This window comes from Hippocampus guttulatus, chromosome 10, assembly GCF_054856545.1.
Source record: "Hippocampus guttulatus isolate MCC_2025c chromosome 10, RoL_Hgut_1.0, whole genome shotgun sequence".
Taxonomy (NCBI): domain Eukaryota; kingdom Metazoa; phylum Chordata; class Actinopteri; order Syngnathiformes; family Syngnathidae; genus Hippocampus; species Hippocampus guttulatus.
Genome location: NC_141270.1, coordinates 17,026,883 through 17,045,518, shown reverse-complemented (window position 1 = coordinate 17,045,518; position 18,636 = coordinate 17,026,883). Strand labels below are relative to the sequence as shown.

General features: G+C 41.6%; 2 protein-coding genes across 7 annotated transcripts; both read right to left on the bottom strand.

Annotated features, from left to right (window-relative positions):
* Positions 1–96: 96 nt before the first annotated feature.
* sanbr (SANT and BTB domain regulator of CSR) lies at positions 97–13,029 on the bottom strand. Of its 6 annotated transcripts, none has more exons than XM_086122675.1 (21): positions 12,900–13,029; positions 12,381–12,532; positions 12,107–12,275; positions 11,749–11,845; positions 11,407–11,633; positions 11,210–11,268; positions 10,026–10,186; positions 9,654–9,740; positions 8,164–8,274; positions 7,922–8,045; positions 7,672–7,824; positions 7,382–7,524; positions 7,185–7,275; positions 7,073–7,105; positions 5,443–5,542; positions 2,508–2,590; positions 2,352–2,380; positions 1,733–1,806; positions 1,552–1,655; positions 908–990; positions 97–807 (listed from the first exon to the last, which is right to left on the bottom strand). In XM_086122675.1, the coding sequence occupies exons 2-21, from the start codon at positions 12,528–12,530 to the stop codon at positions 762–764; spliced, it is 2,124 nt and encodes a 707-aa protein (XP_085978801.1). In that variant the 5' UTR covers positions 12,531–12,532; positions 12,900–13,029; the 3' UTR covers positions 97–761. The 6 variants fall into 6 exon arrangements, with proteins under 6 accessions (XP_085978801.1, XP_085978803.1, XP_085978804.1 ...); XM_086122677.1 differs by having other exon boundaries at positions 908–986; XM_086122678.1 differs by having other exon boundaries at positions 1,552–1,640.
* Positions 13,030–13,790: 761 nt separating this feature from the next.
* pex13 (peroxisomal biogenesis factor 13) lies at positions 13,791–18,178 on the bottom strand. Its single transcript, XM_086122563.1, has 4 exons — positions 18,026–18,178; positions 16,320–17,017; positions 15,702–15,824; positions 13,791–14,478 (listed from the first exon to the last, which is right to left on the bottom strand). The coding sequence occupies exons 1-4, from the start codon at positions 18,097–18,099 to the stop codon at positions 14,168–14,170; spliced, it is 1,206 nt and encodes a 401-aa protein (XP_085978689.1). The 5' UTR covers positions 18,100–18,178; the 3' UTR covers positions 13,791–14,167.
* Between the last annotated feature and the right edge of the window lie 458 nt (positions 18,179–18,636).

The window sequence follows — 18,636 nt, the reverse complement described above, 5'->3', positions numbered from 1 at the left end:
TCTTTGCTTTCTTGGGTCCACATCACGTCAAAGTACAATGTACTACCAGAAATGGGTACATAGAATAATAAAAAATAAAAAAAAGGGAAATGCAAATTGATAAGCAGTGTTCTCTAGCAGTTTTATTCATGGTAAAAGCAATCTAATGTAGCAGTGACATCAAGATTGGTCAACAATCACCATCAACAATCACACACTTCCCTTTCATTCCATGCGGATTGTGTTAACTGAAAGGCTGCAAGTGATGAAGAAGATGGGGGAGGGAGGGTCACAGAGCCCACCAATCACACACATATGCCCTCCTGCCTCATGCTCAGTTCTCGCGCCGTTGCGGAGCACAGGTCAAAACGGAAACTGTTTTCTTAGTGCACGCTATGATATGCTCTCATCCTTTTTTTTTTTTGATAGCCCCTCCCCTGCAACCACTTGTCTGTGGTCCAAAAATAAATATCGTCCAGAAACACTTGAGAAGTGCAACCAGTTGGGGTGGCGCTTCCTCCGAACTGAGCCCAGGGAGCTCCTTGTTTTTCCAAGGACTGAACACAGCTGCATAAATAAATTGCAGAGCGTGCTGATCCCCTACAGTGTAGGCGGAGATCAGCACGTGTAGGGCCTACATGGACGGTCACCTGAGTTTAGCAGAAGAGGCCGCTCGACGTGAAATGCAGGTGGGAGGGAAAAGGGAGCAGCGTCGATGAATGGCCACGGATCAAGCAGATATGCCTGGTGCACATTATTAAGTTACTGTACAGTCTCAGGGATTACTTCTCTATGGTTGTCCGGATCTGAGCGTAGCGTATTTTCGGTCTAACAAGGGGAGACACAGAGAAATAAATAGATACTTGGTCAATTATTTATTTTTTCGCTGCTGATTTGCAGCTATGCGGGGGTTTACGATGTAGCCCACCTTGGTGTCTTGTCAAAGGTGTGTCTGCTTTGATTGGTACTCTTGAATTGCGCCTCCAGTCTGGAGTAGATTCCCCCTGCTGGCTGCAACAGTTCACACATACTCACATCGGTCTGAAACAAGTCCTCGAGCGATTTGGTTACCTCAGTTCAAAATGCTTGAGACATTTTTTTTGTGCCTTGAGCGACCATTCATTTGCGCGTACGCTGCCAGGAAGAAGTCAAGCTTACTGCAGCCACGATTGTTCATGCCATGCATGAGTGTAATTTATCCGAATGCCTGATTATTCAACAGAATTTTCAGTAGGATATCTGAATGCCAACATATTTTTGCCCCCTCCCGTTCATCCGCCCTCTCATTACATGTTATGTCTTGTGACATGTTGTAACTGTCATATGCTTATTTATGTGCTACGGTCTTTTTTTTATCCTGGACTTAAATTATCCTCAGAAGAGGATAGTTCGAGCGTGTTTTTTTTTTCCCTCTCCCTACCCAGTGTTTTCCTTTCTGAACTCTGACTGTAAATTTCCCCATTGCGGGACAAATAAAGGATATCTTATTTGATAGCTTCATCCCGACACACGCACCAAATAAATCCAAGTAAACTCATACGTGGCATGGATTGCCACATACTGGTCACACACCTCTTTTGTGTCCTTGGATCTGTTTTGCTCCTGGTCTCCAAAGCGCATCTTGGTGAGGTAGTCAATGATCTCGGGCATGCGACGCTGATCTGTTAAGGAAACAACTGAGGCGTTATCATGTAAATGTGCTTTGTCTACAAGCGCTGAGAGCTGTTTAAACATCTCCACAAAATATGTTTACCTTCTTCTCTCTGAGCATCCTGGTTGTACCGCATGGAACGAGAACTGTCCCACTTACTTTTCTGGACACTCACGCTACAGCACAAAAATAACAAGTGGTCACTTAGTTATTTAGCAAAAGTATCTTGTAGAGTTAAAGCCGCTTTTCAAGAGTGAAAGGAATGCCAGATGGTGCTGTGTTCCCCCTATTTATTCTTCACAAAGAGCAGTGATCTAATTGCAGAATTCCTTCCATTCATTTTCTTGACTGCTTGTCCACATTCTTGTCAAAAGGGTGCACTGGAGCCAATCCCGTCTCACTTTTATGGTGAGAGGTCACAACCTGCACTGGTCGCCAGCCAATAACAGGGTACATAGTAGACAAACAGCCATTCAGACTAGCGTTCACCTCTATGGACACTTTCAAGTCTTCAGTCAGTCGAGCACACATGCGTTTGGAATGTGGGAGCGGATGAATCGATGAATATTATGTGTTTCATGAGATATTTTTGGACTCAAACAGTCTTGATGGGTGTGACTGACATCTTTTGACACAAGTGATTGATGTTGCCTGGGCCTGTACAATGTATTTAATCATGACAACATTACAATAATGTTAATGTTTCCAAAGATGAACTCACACGAAAGGGCTGTTGTCTCTGGGCTGTGACTGTAGCAAGAAAATCAAACACAAGTTTGAAAAGTCAAATATGTCAGGTACTGTACTGTTTTTAATGTAAATAATATTATTCAGCATTGTAGTACCATTCATAATGTGTATCCAAACTGTGACTCACTTTGTCCGGTTTGACTTTTCGGTGGAGGTTTGGCGAGGACGTTTGTTTTTTAAGAACTCTGTTGTTCTTGGCCTTCTTGGCAGCTGCAAGACACACAAGAACATGAGCAGATACTTTCAGAGACATCTGACACCATCTGCTGGTCAAAGAAAGAAATTGGACCTGTCGATGTACAGTGTACATTCATTCATTGGTTTTCTTAACCGCTTGTCCTCAATCTGTACATAGTTTACTCTCTCATTGCCAGCCATCCACCCATTTTCAACACCATTTATTCTTAACAGTGTCGCGGGGGTGCTGGAGCCGAGCCTATCACTCACAGCCATTTATGAAAAAAGAAAAAAAGAAAACCGATGAAGTGCCAGCCAATCTAGAGCATTTTGGCTGATCTTTCAAAGCTTCAAGACTATTTTATTTTATGTCTTTGTAAACACAGCAACTACCAAATGAAAGGTTAGACTCTCTTCTTCCATCCCAAAACAAACTTTGTTTCTACGTCATTCCAGTTTTTAGGATCGAGCAGTAGAATATGGTTTGGTTTCAGCAAAAACACTTATTTTGGAACGAAAAATGCGGAAAGTAAGCTTTTGGTTTTGATGCTAATAATATGTCCTCGGATGACCCCCTCAATCATCTGAGCAGTACTTTTTTTCGATAAAATACCAACAAAAACAACAATGAAAATGTGTTTTTGATGGCAAAATATTGTATTTACAAACATCAACACTATAACAATATATTTGCAGGCTATTTCGTTGTAGTAACATTTAGTAGTGTGTGTGTGTGTGTGTACCATATAATATAATACAGTATAATGTAAATAATCGCCGCTCTTTTCTGACACTATCGTAGAAACAAAGTGCATTTATTTAAAAAAGAAGAAAAGCCTTTGATTACACACATACATGTCATGCTTTTAAGCATAAAGACACTCAATTACTTCGCACAAGGGCAAACGACTTTTCAAAGCACACTGTTCAGAAAGGGAGCAGTAATGCCAATTTAAATATCCAAGATAAAACCAGGAAATCAGACATTTCACGTATAATGCAGCTTGATATTCGGAGTACATGCTGAGGACATCAACTGCATTATTAATATTGTGCAAATGAACAAAGGGCTGCATGTCAAAATGAAGTTGAAGAACAATAAAAAAATAAAAAAGAAGAAAGCGCTTTAAAAGGCTTTGTGCGTAAGTATAGCCGCTTGAAATAGAAACGATAGGAATCAAACAGTGAGGCAAGCTGTTAAAAATAGTTTCTTAGTCTGTGTGCACTTCACGTCATTGACTCTATGTGTCACTGACAGGCTCACTGTTTTGGTTCCGAGCAGACAAACCAGGAGTTGTTGGACCTCCAAGTCGGAAACATTCTAAGTGCACCGCGAAATATTACAATTTCATTTCACATTTTAATATTCACGACAGTTGATTTCTTTTTAGGCTTGCATGGCAGTTTAACCCTTTCAGGGACAGCGGTTACGACAGTGGACCGCTTATCATGTTGTCAGGTTATAGGGTGCATGAAAGGGTTCACAAAATCTGAGGTCTGCAAGCGTCCTGAAACATTTTATGTTCCACTTTTGAGGTTCCACTGTAGCCGCGGTTAACTTGCTTTGGATTTGGATTGTTCCGATGAATAATTCAAACAAGGCCACTTCATTTTAACTCATTCAATCCCAGCCATTTTCACTGGAGCAACCCCCTCAATCCCAGCGTTTTACTGGATTTTGACTGATCTTGCAAGGCCCACAGAATATTTGGTTCTAATGCTAAATAAACATGGAGCCTACCAAAATAAAGTTTGGACTCTCTTCTTTCAGCAGGAAAAAATGTTCTTTCTCTTATCTTATCTTATTCCATTCTTTAGCAATCGACATTACAAAATGGCTAAATTTCATGAAAATGGCGATTCCTGGGCAAAAAAACGGAGAAAAGAGCTTTTTGTAAAAGCATGCATTTCAAGCACATGATGCACCACTGCCACCTACTGGTCGCTTTTTTTACATGATTTACAATGCAAACGGCTTATTCTCATTCACAGATTGCATCAGACCCTCCTCCTCTCTATAAAGCAAAAAAAAAAGACTTCGACGTACAAGTACGTCTTAGGTAGCTGGGGCCAAATTTTAAAAAGACGTACAAGTACATCTTGTGGAATGAAAGAGTTAAATTTGGGAAGCTGATCGAGTGTTGGGCGATGGGATGAAAACTGTGTTTCGCCAACAACACTCCTTCACTACCGACATGAAATGGACGTTAAAGGGTGAGCAAAAGGGCGTGACCCGCACACAAAGTAGAAAGTCACCGAAGACTTGCACCGCAGAACAACAAATTCCCAGTAGTCATGTTGAGACTTCAGGCTGCGGCTTCTTCACACGACAGTTGCTCGGCGCTATCATCACTGTCGTGTCAGCGTGCCCTAACAAAATGTTGCCTGAAACAAGCGTGTTGCCATGGAAACATGGCCTTAAAATTGAGGTCGTCTGGCAACAGCATAGTTAACGTGAATTTAATGGGCATCATTGAGGCGATTACAAGCTCCCTCGATTGTATAAGTGTTGGATCATTAAACTATGTGTCGAACATTTTAGAACGCCATTGACTACCACTGACCTGAACAAATTTTTTTGGGGGGGGGATAAAAATGTGCTTTGAAAGGCAGTTTGCGCAAGTCGTTGTAGTTTTCAAGTGTTTTCATCCCCCTAAAGATGGCACGCATATGTTTTCTGAGGCTATCCATCCATCCATCCATTTTCTGATCCGCTTAATCCTCACAAGGGTCGCGGGGCGTTCTGGAGCCTATCCCAGCTGTCTTCAGGCAGTAGGCGGGGGACACGATGGCGGTCGGTTGAACCGGTTGTAAATTGGTGTCTTGATATCAGTGATGGGCCTCACACACACATATCGCACTTTGTCACAAGGCAACAACATCACCTTGCTTCTTGGACAGCTCGTCTTCATCTCCCACCTCATCTTCCGTGACCTCGGACCCCGTGGTGCACTCCTCATCCTCTGATAGGAGAGACGGCTGCCTCTGGAAGGACAAGTTCAAATTGTACGTTTTTTTTTGTTTGTTTGCTTTTACTGCATATTTTCATGATTCACAGACAGACATTTTGGCATGCTCTCGGTCAGAGTTCCAGAAACAGGCACGCAGGGGCGACTTCTCGACTGATCTTTTTGTTACTGTTAACTTATTTTCCTCTTTGTCTGGAAGGGAGAGGGTGATCATGATTCAAAGGACAAGTCAAGTAAAACATTTTCTTTACAATATGTTCAATGCAACTACCCCCACTAGTCTAAACACGCAAAATCACGATTAATCTTCATTGCAAATTTCTCCATTGTGGGGCAAATAAAGGCTTCCTTATCTTATCTTATCTTATCTTATCTTATCATTTCTGGCTCAATTTATGAAAGCCGCTTGGTCAAATCCAAAAAATAGGTGAGCGATTTGACTTCCTCTTTAAAACTCATTCACTCCCAAAGACATATTTATATGTCTTTTCACACTCCACACGTTCAACCCCAGATACCTTTTTTTTTTCAAATTTTCCAAGACTTAGGGTAAAAACAAAAAAGGGGCTGGTACTTGGCTGGTACTGAATGAGTTTTAAGGATATCAAACCAGTGCCTCATAAAAATAATTATAGTTTGCAGTCGTGTAGAAATATGCATGCGACTCTACACGAGAGTCAAAATATTAGACACAACCATCTTTATGATGCACCTCTAAATTGTTCGATCAATATCTTCATAACTACTTCCAAAAACAAACAAAATAATGCGACCTACAGTTTAGTGATGGGTTAGCGCAGGGGTGGGCAATTATTTTCCCAGGGGGGCCAAATGAGAAGCAGAAAATATTGTGGAGGGCCGGGCCAAAAGTTAGAAATAGAAATAGAAAATAAAGAAGATAGCAGAATGTCTTTGTATGCCAGGAATAATGTAACATTCTCCTCCACCATCACACTCAGCACCGGTTCTCCTCAATGATGTGTACTGAGCCCCCTGTTGTTCACGCTCTACACATTTGACTGCTCTCCGACTCTTATTAGCGGTCCAGTTTGCGGAAAGTTTTTAAACATGATAACAATCAAACCATTCTAGGAAATGTTCATTTACTCGAGCCACAAGCAATTCACTCTGAGCATGGAAATTGCCAGAATCGGACTGAGTAAGAATCGCTTCCTTGTTTTTCAAAGTCTCGTAGATTTGAGTCTTTCCGACTCCAGGCGTCTCCTGAATGTTTCGTACTTTGTTACCCGCTTCGTTTAATCAGATACATAAAAACTTTCCCTTCCATGGTCATTACTCTCTCCCTCTTTCTTCGTCTTCCCCTCCCTCCCTGTGCTCTGCAACTTGAAGTAACTGCGCCACCTGGTGTTGAAATACCTGTCATTACAAGTCCAAACGAAATGAATGCAATCAAACCTTAATTGTGCACCAATCTTCGGCGGGCCGGATTAAAAAGACCAACGGGCCGGATCCGACCCGCGGGCCGTAGTTTGCCCACCCCTGGGTTAGCGGAATTTTTACAGACATAGAAAGGGAGCAGTCCTACCAGTTGCAGAGTCCAGTTTTTCAAAAGCGAAAGCTGGTTAAAAGAGAAAGGAAAAAAAAGTCAGAAATGGGCGAGAAAAAAAAGAGAAAAGAAGAAAGAGAGAAAGACTCACAGTGCTCGAGTCTCCTCTGTGGATTCTGAGCAGGTTTGGCTCCAAGAGGACATCGCACTCCTTCTCCACATTGCTTGGGCACTCTTCGCCTCTGACGCACACACCGTCACGAAACACATTGCACAGTCAATAGTTTTCATGATGGAGACAGTCTCAGTGATTCCAATGTTGGACCGACATATGGTGAACACACTCACACATCGGCGGGTGTTGAGTCAACCACACACACGGAGTCTCTGTGCAGCAAGAGATCATTGAGGACTCTGGTCTGTGCCGAGGTGGCCTCATCGCAGTCCTCCTCATTCGGAACATTCACGATGTGGTCTCGCATTCTGCAACCCTGAAAGTACACTTTGCTCAACACACGTTCGTGCTTTGTCACCAGCCAAAGAAGTACTTGGAAATGACACGAGGGCATCCGAGCACAGAGGCGGAATCATATTTTCCTGTTTGTGTGATCGTGAGTGTGCGTGTCCGTATAGTGTACCTTGGGCATACCAGTGGGGTCAAAGCGCAGTACCGTCTGTTTGCAACAGGGGTAGATTCCCGTCCCATTCCAGCTTTTATCCACCCCTGCGGTGGGGTACGTCACACTTTCTGGGTGGTAGCAGCACTGAGTCAGCTCTGCACATACAAACTCCTACACACAACGCACAACACAAACACTAGGACAAAAAAAAACTAAAAACAACAAAAATCATTCCAATTTGATGTTGTTTCTCCTTGTATTTGCAAACCTGATGGCAACGGGAGCAGCTAAGACAGTTGATAGTCCCCCAGATTCTCCAGTAGACCAGGACCCATGATTTGAGCTCCTCATACAATCCGCTAATGTATTCATTGGCATCCCAGTTCTTCTGCCTGCACAAACGCACACGAGGATCATGTGATCATGCATCCAAAATTCACAATTGGCCAAGTGCAGCGCATTACAGCGAGGTGTGGAGTCATGCTGAGTCCAAAAGATGTTCTGTCATACCTTGAGTGTGTATACACAATCTCTCCATGAGAGTCGATGTTAATTTTGCCTGGCACACAAGAAATTTTCCATTGCGTGTCTTCAGTCAGCATCTTCCAGCACAGACCGCACCTGAATGGGAGACACAGTCAACGTTCAAGGATGCACAGTGACAGTCAGGGAAGCACTTTCACATCCCTGACGACAATTAGAGAAAAAGGGCCAAATGTCACATTTTGTCTTTTCATACATACTCATAGGATGTGAACTCATGTGAACCCTGAACGACATGGCTGAGATTTCCCTTGTTCTCTTAACCCCCATTGACCAGCACTCACTCATACTGCTCTTTAAACATTCATTGTTTAGATCATTTATGAGTGCCGTTCTAATTTCATATCGTACAAAGCCATTGTGTAGGATGGCTGTTATATTTGGGGTCATAACTGCCAGAGGAATGCTAGCACTCATGATGTCAAGAATACTGTTTGGGTCAATGCATGACCAAGCGAGGTATGGACTTTTTTTTTTAACTTTGTATTATTTGTAGTTGTTTTTTTTTCCATGTGTGCATCATACTTTATCATACCATCCACAGTTAGGGTCTCATGAAATAAATATCCAGAACAATGTACCGTCACATTCGTAATCAAGCAGGAGCAAGTTTAAGTCAAAAGCAACAATAGCGTGATCTTACGTTATTAGTTAATGACATTTTCTTTGCTCATAGTCTACTTCTCATGCACTGATTGAGTCGCTAACAGCCAAAGAGAGTGGACAATCGAAACCAATGGCCGACACCATTTTACATACTGCGATCAGTGGCTCGTTCGTTCAGATTGTCTAAAAAGCACTAAGACACAAAAATATCTTAATTCTATACAATTCTAAACAGTGTTTTTTTTTAACTTAAGTTTGTTCCTGTTTGTATTAGTGTATGTGTGTGTGTAAAATTGGTATGTATGTGCATTTTATTTCATGAAACCATGACTGTGGATGCTATGATAAACAATGACTTCTCAGTAGGGGTGCACAATATAGCAAATTACATAGTGTACTATTATTATTGTTATAAAAACGTAAAGCGCTCGAGAAAGAAGGAAGGCTAAATTGGAAATCTGAAAAACCTTGATCTAGGAACGTTTACTTGCAACTCTGACCAAAAAAAAAAAATTATCACAACTTTTTGACCAGTATTATTTTTACCCACAAATTTTCAAATTTACAGTTTCAAATAAAACATGGCTGATAAGAAGAAAAATAAATTCTCAGAGAAGCCCAGCGAAGCATTCCCAAACTTGGGTATAAATGGTGAATTCAGTTTGAAATGACTTCATGACGTTGGCCACTCGCTTTATGATAGGTGGTCTAATAAATATGTGAAGTACCCACATTAAGAAGTCATGACGCAAACCCCCCCCCCCCCCACCCACCCACATAAAAATGGCATTTATTGAGTACAAAAAAAAAAATGTGTCGTTGAAAACGAAAATGTTTCTGTCTGTCTTGACCTGTAAAGGGTTGTGGCATTTCTTGGAGAATCTCGGTTCTTGTAGTTCGGGTCGAAGAGAAGCTCAATCTTCTTTTGGAACAATTTGCTTTGTAAAATGAGTGCAGAATAAGAGAAAAAAAAAGATGTTATTCATTTCAGTGTTATGTCTGCCACATTTTTCAGTTTTGCCTCAGCGCAGTGACTGAGAGGCGATCAAGTCAGGGTGTCCATCCATCACTTGACCTGACTGCATGAATTAAAGTACACATGTACTATCAATACCTGTGACATGTTTCCTTAACGTAATGTATGAGGATGACATCACAGGTGTTTGATTAGACGCTTTGGGATATTGGAAAGGTGCCGTGAATTCATTGACAGGACTTCTTACCTCTTAAACTTATCTTTTTTGTCCCTGATGTCGTCTGCCTCATTGTGGTTAAACAGCTCGGCGACGCGTGACACCAAGTTGCTGTTGATGCAGTTCATGTTGCAGGGCGTCGCCACGATGGCGCTCATGTGTTTATGACAGTACTGGACACACTCCTCCACCTGTGCAGCGATAGAGAAATAATGGTTCTTGGGAAATTGTTCCTTTCATTGCACTATGCCATACAATCGCAAATGATAACGTATCAGTTTCAGTGATTTCAATGACATTCAAATGGTATCTGCTGGCTGGAAATGAGACAAGAACTTGGCAAAAGTATGTCGAAGGTTTTGTTTGGATTTATCCGTCCAGCTTATCCTCATTTGGGTTGCGGGTGAGCTGGAGCCTTCCCAGCTGAACCTATCACCAGCCAAATACAGTCTCCATACTGTATGCTGAAGACAAACAACTATTCACACCTAAGAATGTGTCCAACGAACCAAACTTGCACATTTTTGAAACGTGGTAAGACGCTGGACGACTATTATCAGGTTACAGGTTAAATGCACAATATTAGAAGTTACCAGGATCCTTTAGAATGGTACAAAGGGATGCATTTAATCAGTAATATCTATATTGCGGCTCTTTCTTGTGTAATTTCCAGACATCAAATAAATAAATAAATGTATGTATGTGTGTGTGTGTGTATATATATATATATATATATATATATATATATATATATATATATATATATATATATATATATATATATATATATATATATATATATATATATATATATATATATATATATATACACACATAAAAAATATGGTGCATTCACTGCTCATTCAGAATGAGGCTGACTGTGTAGGACTTTTGGATTACTGTGTATGAAAGTAATTGAGGCCAATTGGGATGCATTACTTGGCTGAACTGGCAGGGGCACAGCTGATTTAGCCTCAACAGGTTTGTGGTGTAAAGAACATCAACATGACATCAGTGAGGGGAAGAGGAGAAAATCCACGTAGACCTATGCTATGCTAACTACTTTCTACTGCTTTGTTCAATCCCATTCTGGCATCTAAAGTGAACTTCCGAACATTCAGAGGGAGACTTCTCTAATTGAGTATTTACATCAGAAGAGCAAGATGCCTTAAAATCAACACCAATAACCCAACATTGCACATCACTCCACTTACCAATGTGTCCATCTTCAAGAACTCGGAGGAGATCAGGATTGAGATCACATTGCTGGGCTCTGTAAGTGACAAACCCCATGCGACCAACCAACAACACGCCACCGAACACAACAATAAGTCAAGCCAGTTCAGAAGTGACAGCTCAGCTGCTCCCAAATGGAATGTGCAAACTGTAAGAGTTTCCTCCAAGATTTTACCGAGCCGAGGTTTGTCTTTGGATGAGTTCCTCCTGACATAGTTCATAAGCCAGTCGAAGATTTGAACGTCGCAGTGTACAGAGATGTCCACTTCTTCCCATCTCTGCGTGTCCACCGACAAATATTCAGCAAAGTAGCGCATCTCTTTAACAAGAAGATCTCTGGGACATGTGAAATCCTGCTTCAGGTTCTTGGTCTCGTCACACACGTGGATGATCATTTTGGGACTGTGCGGGGACAATTTTGCATCACTGATTTGACGATGTAAGTCACATTAAGAGAAGTACGAATGTGCGCTGTGGTTTGGGCGTCACTGCGGAAACAAGAAAGATGCGAACTTACTCTCTTAGCTTTTGAGGTTTGTCAACCCCCTCGGTCAAGGCTCCTTTGTCTTTCTTCTCTAAAGTGCAAACACTCTCAGAGAGTGTTAATTTGCGGCCTGCACGGACACAAAATACAAAGATGATGTTTGACTCTGGAACCAATTAAATCCCATTTCATCATCTATCGTTATATGCAGTATATATACTGTAGCTTTTATTGAATCACCTCAGTCACCCTTAATAGCCAATTTATTGAATCATTCTTGAAATGTGTTTCTGATGCATGACATTTACTGTAAACTGATGTTTTCAATAAACTCAGACAAAAAAAAGGTAAAGAAGTTGAGAAGTAGAAGGCATTTTAGGAAGTGAATTACCTGTACCTTTACAGGCAGAGCTGTGATTACTTTCTGTCCCCACTGCTTGAGCAATCTCCAGTACGGTTGACACGCCATCTGTGGGCATTCCTTTTGTGACGGCATTGCACTGGTCATCCACATGAGGAAGACCTCCAGAACTTTTCAGTTCCTCAAAGCGAAGTGCGCACTGTAAAATCCAGTAAGAAACTCCATATTACAAACCAGGTGCCTCGTGACAGGTAATCAATCACAAGCTGCTAGACCGTTCATATGCTGTATGTACAGTATGTACCTCTTTGGGAGTGAAACTTGGAACAAGCTTTGCCACACTATCCCAGTCTATTGGCTGGGCCAGTCCCCAAAGGGAGCCCAGCACCATGTCCAGAACGAGCACATTGTTGTCGTAGGGAAAGTTGTTGTTGTCCAAGGAGCAGTGACTCATCTCTGGCAAGAACACAAGGTCACTATACAATTGCAATTTTTAGTATAGTTAGTGATTTTTTTTACATGTTATTTATTGGATTAGATACTTCACTCCCTACTAATGCAGATTAAAAGTTCAGATGTCTAACAGCAAATGATGTTGTCATCACATTTTAGATGTTTTTTTTTTCTGCGACAGTAACAGTATTTAATGATATCTACATGCTTGCGGTGTCTATACCATTACACTGATGTTGGCGGATGATGCTAACACAGGCCAAGTGTCTCTCCTGTACGATGCCCCCCGCCCCCCAAAGAAATGAACGATCTTGTTCGCTAAATGAACCCAGATAGAAAACAGCACACGCATAAAACATCAGTTACATACTTATCTGCTGTCAAAGAGTTATTTTCTTGCAGGTTTACACAGGAACCTGTGTCGACGTTCGTTTTGTCATTGAGAATCGGTGATGCTGATGCTGAGACGTCCTATTGGCGGCGAACCGCATTGCTAACGCGAGCTAACTTTGAGGAATACGTGGTGCCTTCAATGACTCCTCGTAATTTCGGAAACGATTAGCGGCAGGTGAGCCGCAGAGATCATTGTAATGGTTATACTTGGCTTTTCAAACAATAAATGTCCATGTACATATCCTTACAGTTAAAGCATATTTAGGATATTTAATGTTATTGACAATCTTGGCTATACTATACCCAAAGTAACAACGGTACTTGGTTTCGTCAAATTACTTGTTGACTAAACGCTCCGTAAGGGTAACGCAAGCAGCGAAACAAAAGAACGTACCGGTAAATCATATTTACCAAATTTGCGCCGACAAAACACTGCAGTGTTAGACTAATCTTAGAAGCAAAGCTTCATCATGCGAATGTTAACCCTGGTTTAGTTGATTTATTTGGTCTAGTTGTAAACCAAAACTGGAAGATGGGCGTCCCGTTGCTAAGAGACGACGGCTTTAGTAGAAACAAGTCCAGGAAGTGTCTTCATTGAAGCCAGGCATATCCAGCTCCGGTCCTCAAGGGCCGCTGTCCTGCCTCTTTTCCATCTCTTCCTGCTGCAAGACACCTGATTCAACTGATCAGCTAATAGCCAGCTCTGAACCAGCAAGAGGGCGATCCTGATACCAGTACAGTATTTGAATTAGGCAGGACAGCAGCCACTGAGGTATGGACAGTTGGACACCCCTGATTTGAGCCATTAGGTCTTAGTGATGTGAACAATGAATGAAACAACATCTTCAAAGTAGGCAAAACTACACGATTCAGCTTTTTTAAATGATTTATTTGACAAAATAATTTTATCATGTGTTTATGCTGTTTCCGGGAGTGGTCAAAATCAGTTGCTTCTCATTATAAACACACGCATTTTGAATTAAACATGATCAACATCAGGACTACACAAATAAAATTAGATAAATTATTTTATTACAACTCTCGAAGTTCCAACGCAGGTTCGAAACCAAGAAACATGAAAATGTGTGAATTGACCCTTTATGAGATACGTTCCACATCCTACTTTTACTGTTAATCAGTCAACATTTACAGCTGAACAGTAAAACTGAGTCATTAAAAAAAAAACAACAACACCAACAAAAAAACAGACTTGCATACGTGCATACATTCAAATTAGCAGTAGATTCACAGGTCAGTTTTCTCCGGGATGTTAACGACTGTGTTGGAACTGCAATTTGGAAGTCCTACACTGGTGGAAGTTGGCGTTTCTTTGTACACTGACTCCAACAACTCCACGGACGAAGGATTCCCATTTGCAGAGAGGGCATCCCGGGAGTCCCGCGAGTTCTCTTGCTGCACCTGAGCGAGCCTCTCCATCTCTGCCTGCTTGTGGCCCCTCCTCTTGCCGAGGACCTTGACGTAATTGGCGGGGATGAGACCTGTTGTCTGACCGTCCAGGCTGGCCAGCAGCCAGCCGCGCACACGGGGCTGTTGCTCTAAACAGGACGAGAAAAAGAGTGAGGAAAATACTTTCAGCTTGTAAAAATGCAATGGGAGCCATGGCTCAATGAACTGAGACGAAATAAACAAATAAAAATCTAATGAAAAAGAAAAGGTGGTGGCATAATATATTACGTGTACCGTTTTAAAATGCTTCCCTCAGCCCTCCAGATTGCCATTCTTTGCCAGTGCCATCGGTGAATGGTACACGAAACAAACTTTGACTGATACTAATAATAATAATCATAAAAATAAAAGCTATATCGCAACCGCTCTGATCGCATGTTGCAATTGCAGACTGCTGAGCACTAACAACCCCATGGTGGCGCAGGTCACCCGCCACCGTAATTTAAAGGTGACCTGATTAATTGAATTTTTTCAATACTTTTTGTGAAAGTGAGACTGATAGGATGATTAGGGTGCAGTGTGTTTTAACACAAAAAAATATATCATATTAACAACCCTCACGCAGACACACAAATGTTTTGGGTTTTTTGTTTTTTTTTCCCCCCTCTACACCCCTCGCGATCAACTTGGGACCAGCACGTGAGGTCCCGGTCGATAGCGACCGACGTAATGGGCACCCCTGCTCTAGGTACTGGTGAACATCTATTAAATGTGAAACATTTTTATAATTTTCAATGAGCTACGTACAATATCGATGGCAAATTTGGGTATTTAATTTTCTTCAACAACAAAAATTGTGTATTTGACGGGAAATTACGGTAAACCTGCCTGTTTATATGATTGTTTGTGCTTTCAAACAGTAAACCGATGAAGCTTTTGTAATGATAATTTAATGCTGGATTTTGTTTGGGGAAAAAAATGAAATCTAACAAATCAGTGGTGGACTAGCATTCTGGATTAAATTCCTTGACAAATACTTATTATAAAAAAGTTTTGATGATTTTTTTCCCCCCATACCTATTTTATTCGTGACTATGGATACTAGAAAAACGTTTGACCATATTTCAAGTTGCAATAGCATGAAAATGAATAAAGGAATATTTTTTTATATACCTAACCTACACTAAAAAATGTTCACACTACGGTATTTCTCAATCTGAAAGAATGCTAAATAAATCAAATGGCTTTTTTACCCCTTCAATAGAGCATTTGTTACAAGTACTCCATTCAAATATGATCTTCCCAAACTAAAAATGCCGAAGAAAGCGAACTAATTCAGACGAGACACTCACGCCGGTTTCCCTATCCTCACCTTTCGGTGCAAGATTGAGCATGTCCCCAGCCCGGAAAGAAATCTCCTCCTCGGATGAAGCCGAAAAGTCGTACTCTGCTCTCGCCACAACATGGTCGTCCTCTCCACTGGCCCAGTTAGTCGCTGCGAGACAACACGATCACACCCATTAAAATCAAGAGAGTGGTTGTGGGGAAAAACATTGTTCGTGCTGCTTGGTCGGTCTACTATTGCTTTGTATTGTCGTACTAGTGTGGACAAAGAGCGTACTAGTACATGGACCTAAAGTTGGATATCATGGATATGGAATAAATGCTTTTTTCCTCGTCTGAATAAATTAAATTTGCATTTAGTATTTCCTTGGGTTGTCTCTGTGTGAAAATAACATTGGTTTGATGAACTGAAATCTGTGTGTGATAAATATGGAAAGACAAACATAAGGAACTGGGCAAATACTTTTTCACATCACTGTATCATACTAACCGGACTTTGATCAAAGGTACTCAACCATTGCAAAAACTACCCCGTACGAGCGCGTAATGTGTTATAATTCTAAAAAAAAAATAAAACTTTGTGAGTCCAATGTAATAGACAACCTTTTCTTCAAGTATAAAGTCTTTTGTGGAAGACAAATCTCACCCCTATCTTCAGAGCCAGTGGTAGAGCTCAGCAGTTTCCAAATGAGGTAGGGTCCACCCAGGACCACGGCAAAAAATAGAATGATTGGCCACGACTTAACGGTCTGATCGTCCATTCCGGCTCCAGAGCCTCTGGGTACTGCCAGAGCATCGCTTGCACTGTCTGCCCATAAATCCTCAACCTCAGCAGCGGACCCCCGACCAAGCAGTCTCTGTAAACGTCGGTAGAGGTATCTCAAAGTGCGCACCAAGGCAAATGCTGACAAAACCCTGGTGAGATGCGCACGTAACCGTGTCAGGTGGTTTGCCACGTCCAGCACAGCACGAAAGCTGTTATAGACGGCTGAAAATGTGGCGTCTAGCATCATGCTAACTGAAGAGAAGGCTTGGACTATGCTTTCGATGGACTGGAAAGCACCGCGGCTGCTTTCCTCAGCCTGTTGCACAAAGCGACTGGGGGCGGCATCCTCCACGTGAGAAAAGCGACTGTAACCTCCGATGCCGTAGCCACCACTGTAGGGGCTGTAGGGGCTGTAGCCCCCGTATATGGAGCTCCCGTAGGGACTGTAAGAGGAGGTGAAGGAGCTGTAAGCTGGACGGTAAGATTGTTGCACAGGACGTGGGGGCATCGGTGGTGCAACTCTGGTCAGGATGGGAGGGCCAATACTGGAGCCTGCAGGAGGTCCAAAGTCCGTAGACCTGTTTGGTGATAATAGATTTAAATGCGAACTGGTTGCCAGACAAACACAGGGCACACATAGCCAGACAACCATTCTGACGCACATTCACACCTTGGGACAGTTTAGAGCAGGGGTGTCAAACTCATTTTTGTCACGGGCCAGATTTTAGTTACGGTTTCCCTTGGAGGGCCGTTAAGACTGAAACCATATGAAGAAGTCAAGAATAACGGTGTATTCATTTATTGTTGCCCCCAACTTCACAGTATAAGCATTATTTAAATTAATAAAAGACTTAATGTACAGTGTTTTTCGTTGCACTCTATAAATCAGGATGTACCTGTATTGTATTGTATTGTATTGTATTGAGCCAAGTTATCAAATGGTGTGCTGTATATAATTGATAGTATTTTTCCCTCTTGCCCTTAATTACGTTTTAGTGTGAACTTTTTTTTCTTTAACTTTGACTTGATTAAGAGTTTGACAACTTCTACTTTTACTAGTTTGTACTTGTACATAAATCCAGAGTGTGACTACTTTTGTCACCTCTGCATAAGTTATTCGTATCGTAATGCTTTGGTATTAGAATAAGCACGAATAGTCAAAAATAGTTCAACTGCTAACACATTAAACTCGGAACGCATAAACACCGCATGGTTGAATACTGTGGACAAATATTGACAAGGTAAAAAAACTGATGCGTACAGTATTGTGTAATGAGGTATCTTCATTTCACAACATATTGGAAGGCCATGGTGTTAGGCCAAGCTAAGTGAGCAAACCAACACAACAACGTTTCCTTGCAACTTTTCCAGGTGGTGAGAAGACGTTAGATCACAGAGGAAAGTGATATAATTCTTCTTGATCACAACCAGGCTTTCACAGACGCCTAATTTATTAGGTACAGTCCATCGAATTGGGATTTTAGCATGGCTAGTTAGCATGCACACGAACTGGGCACTACGATTACATCGACAAATGTTACTTAAAAAAACAGATATTACGAAAGAAAACAGCCCCATTCGTTTACCTGTAATTTACAGGTGCACCTATGGTCCCGGGAATCCGCCGTTCCCACGGCTTTGGCGGCGGTTGTGAATCCATCGCACAAAAATGGCCCCGAAGTGTCAAAATAATCCGAAGCGTTTCAGACCGAACGCCCCTGAACGCCTCTCGTGATGCCTTCCAATGTCTCTTTGTAAATTTCTAAAATCTTGTATTTTGGACCATTCAAAGGGGATGTTAAGAACATTTGTTTTATTCTAGTATTTGTTAAGATTTGTAGCAAAGAGTAGTCCGATTTAATTGTTGTCCCATTTCCGCACGTTGGACTAATAGTGAGTTATTGTGAGGCGAAAAATCACGAGGATTATACGGGCCCAAGGGTGACAGGGGCTCTATGCATTTTCATCATCATTTATTTTCAATTTAAGACATTAAAGCGATGCAGATAAAAGTGACGTTCTTTTCACGGGGTGTTACAGACTATTTCCTCATGCTGTGTTGCCAAATGTAACATGACATGCATTGCAACATTTCTTCCAACAGAGAGAGCTATGGTGAAGTAAAACATTCAAAGGCTACAAGACAGACAGATAGATGGACAGAAAGACACGTAGATAGATAGATAGATAGATAGAT

Bases quoted from the DNA above. Each gene is read 5' to 3' on its own strand.
- pex13 (XM_086122563.1), bottom strand. From the start codon at position 18,099: ATGGATTCACAACCGCCGCCAAAGCCGTGGGAACGGCGGATTCCCGGG. The intron at 17,018-18,025 runs GTAAACGAATGG...ATCACCAAACAG, and splicing joins GGTGCACCTGTAAATTACAG to GTCTACGGACTTTGGACCTC. The intron at 14,479-15,701 runs GTGAGGATAGGG...CGTCCTGTTTAG, and splicing joins GCTCAATCTTGCACCGAAAG to AGCAACAGCCCCGTGTGCGC.
- sanbr (XM_086122675.1), bottom strand. From the start codon at position 12,530: ATGAGTCACTGCTCCTTGGACAACAACAACTTTCCCTACGACAACAAT. The intron at 10,187-11,209 runs GTAAGTGGAGTG...ATCGCTGCACAG, and splicing joins TCTTGAAGATGGACACATTG to GTGGAGGAGTGTGTCCAGTA. The intron at 7,276-7,381 runs GTGAGTGTGTTC...TGTGTGCGTCAG, and splicing joins GACTCAACACCCGCCGATGT to AGGCGAAGAGTGCCCAAGCA.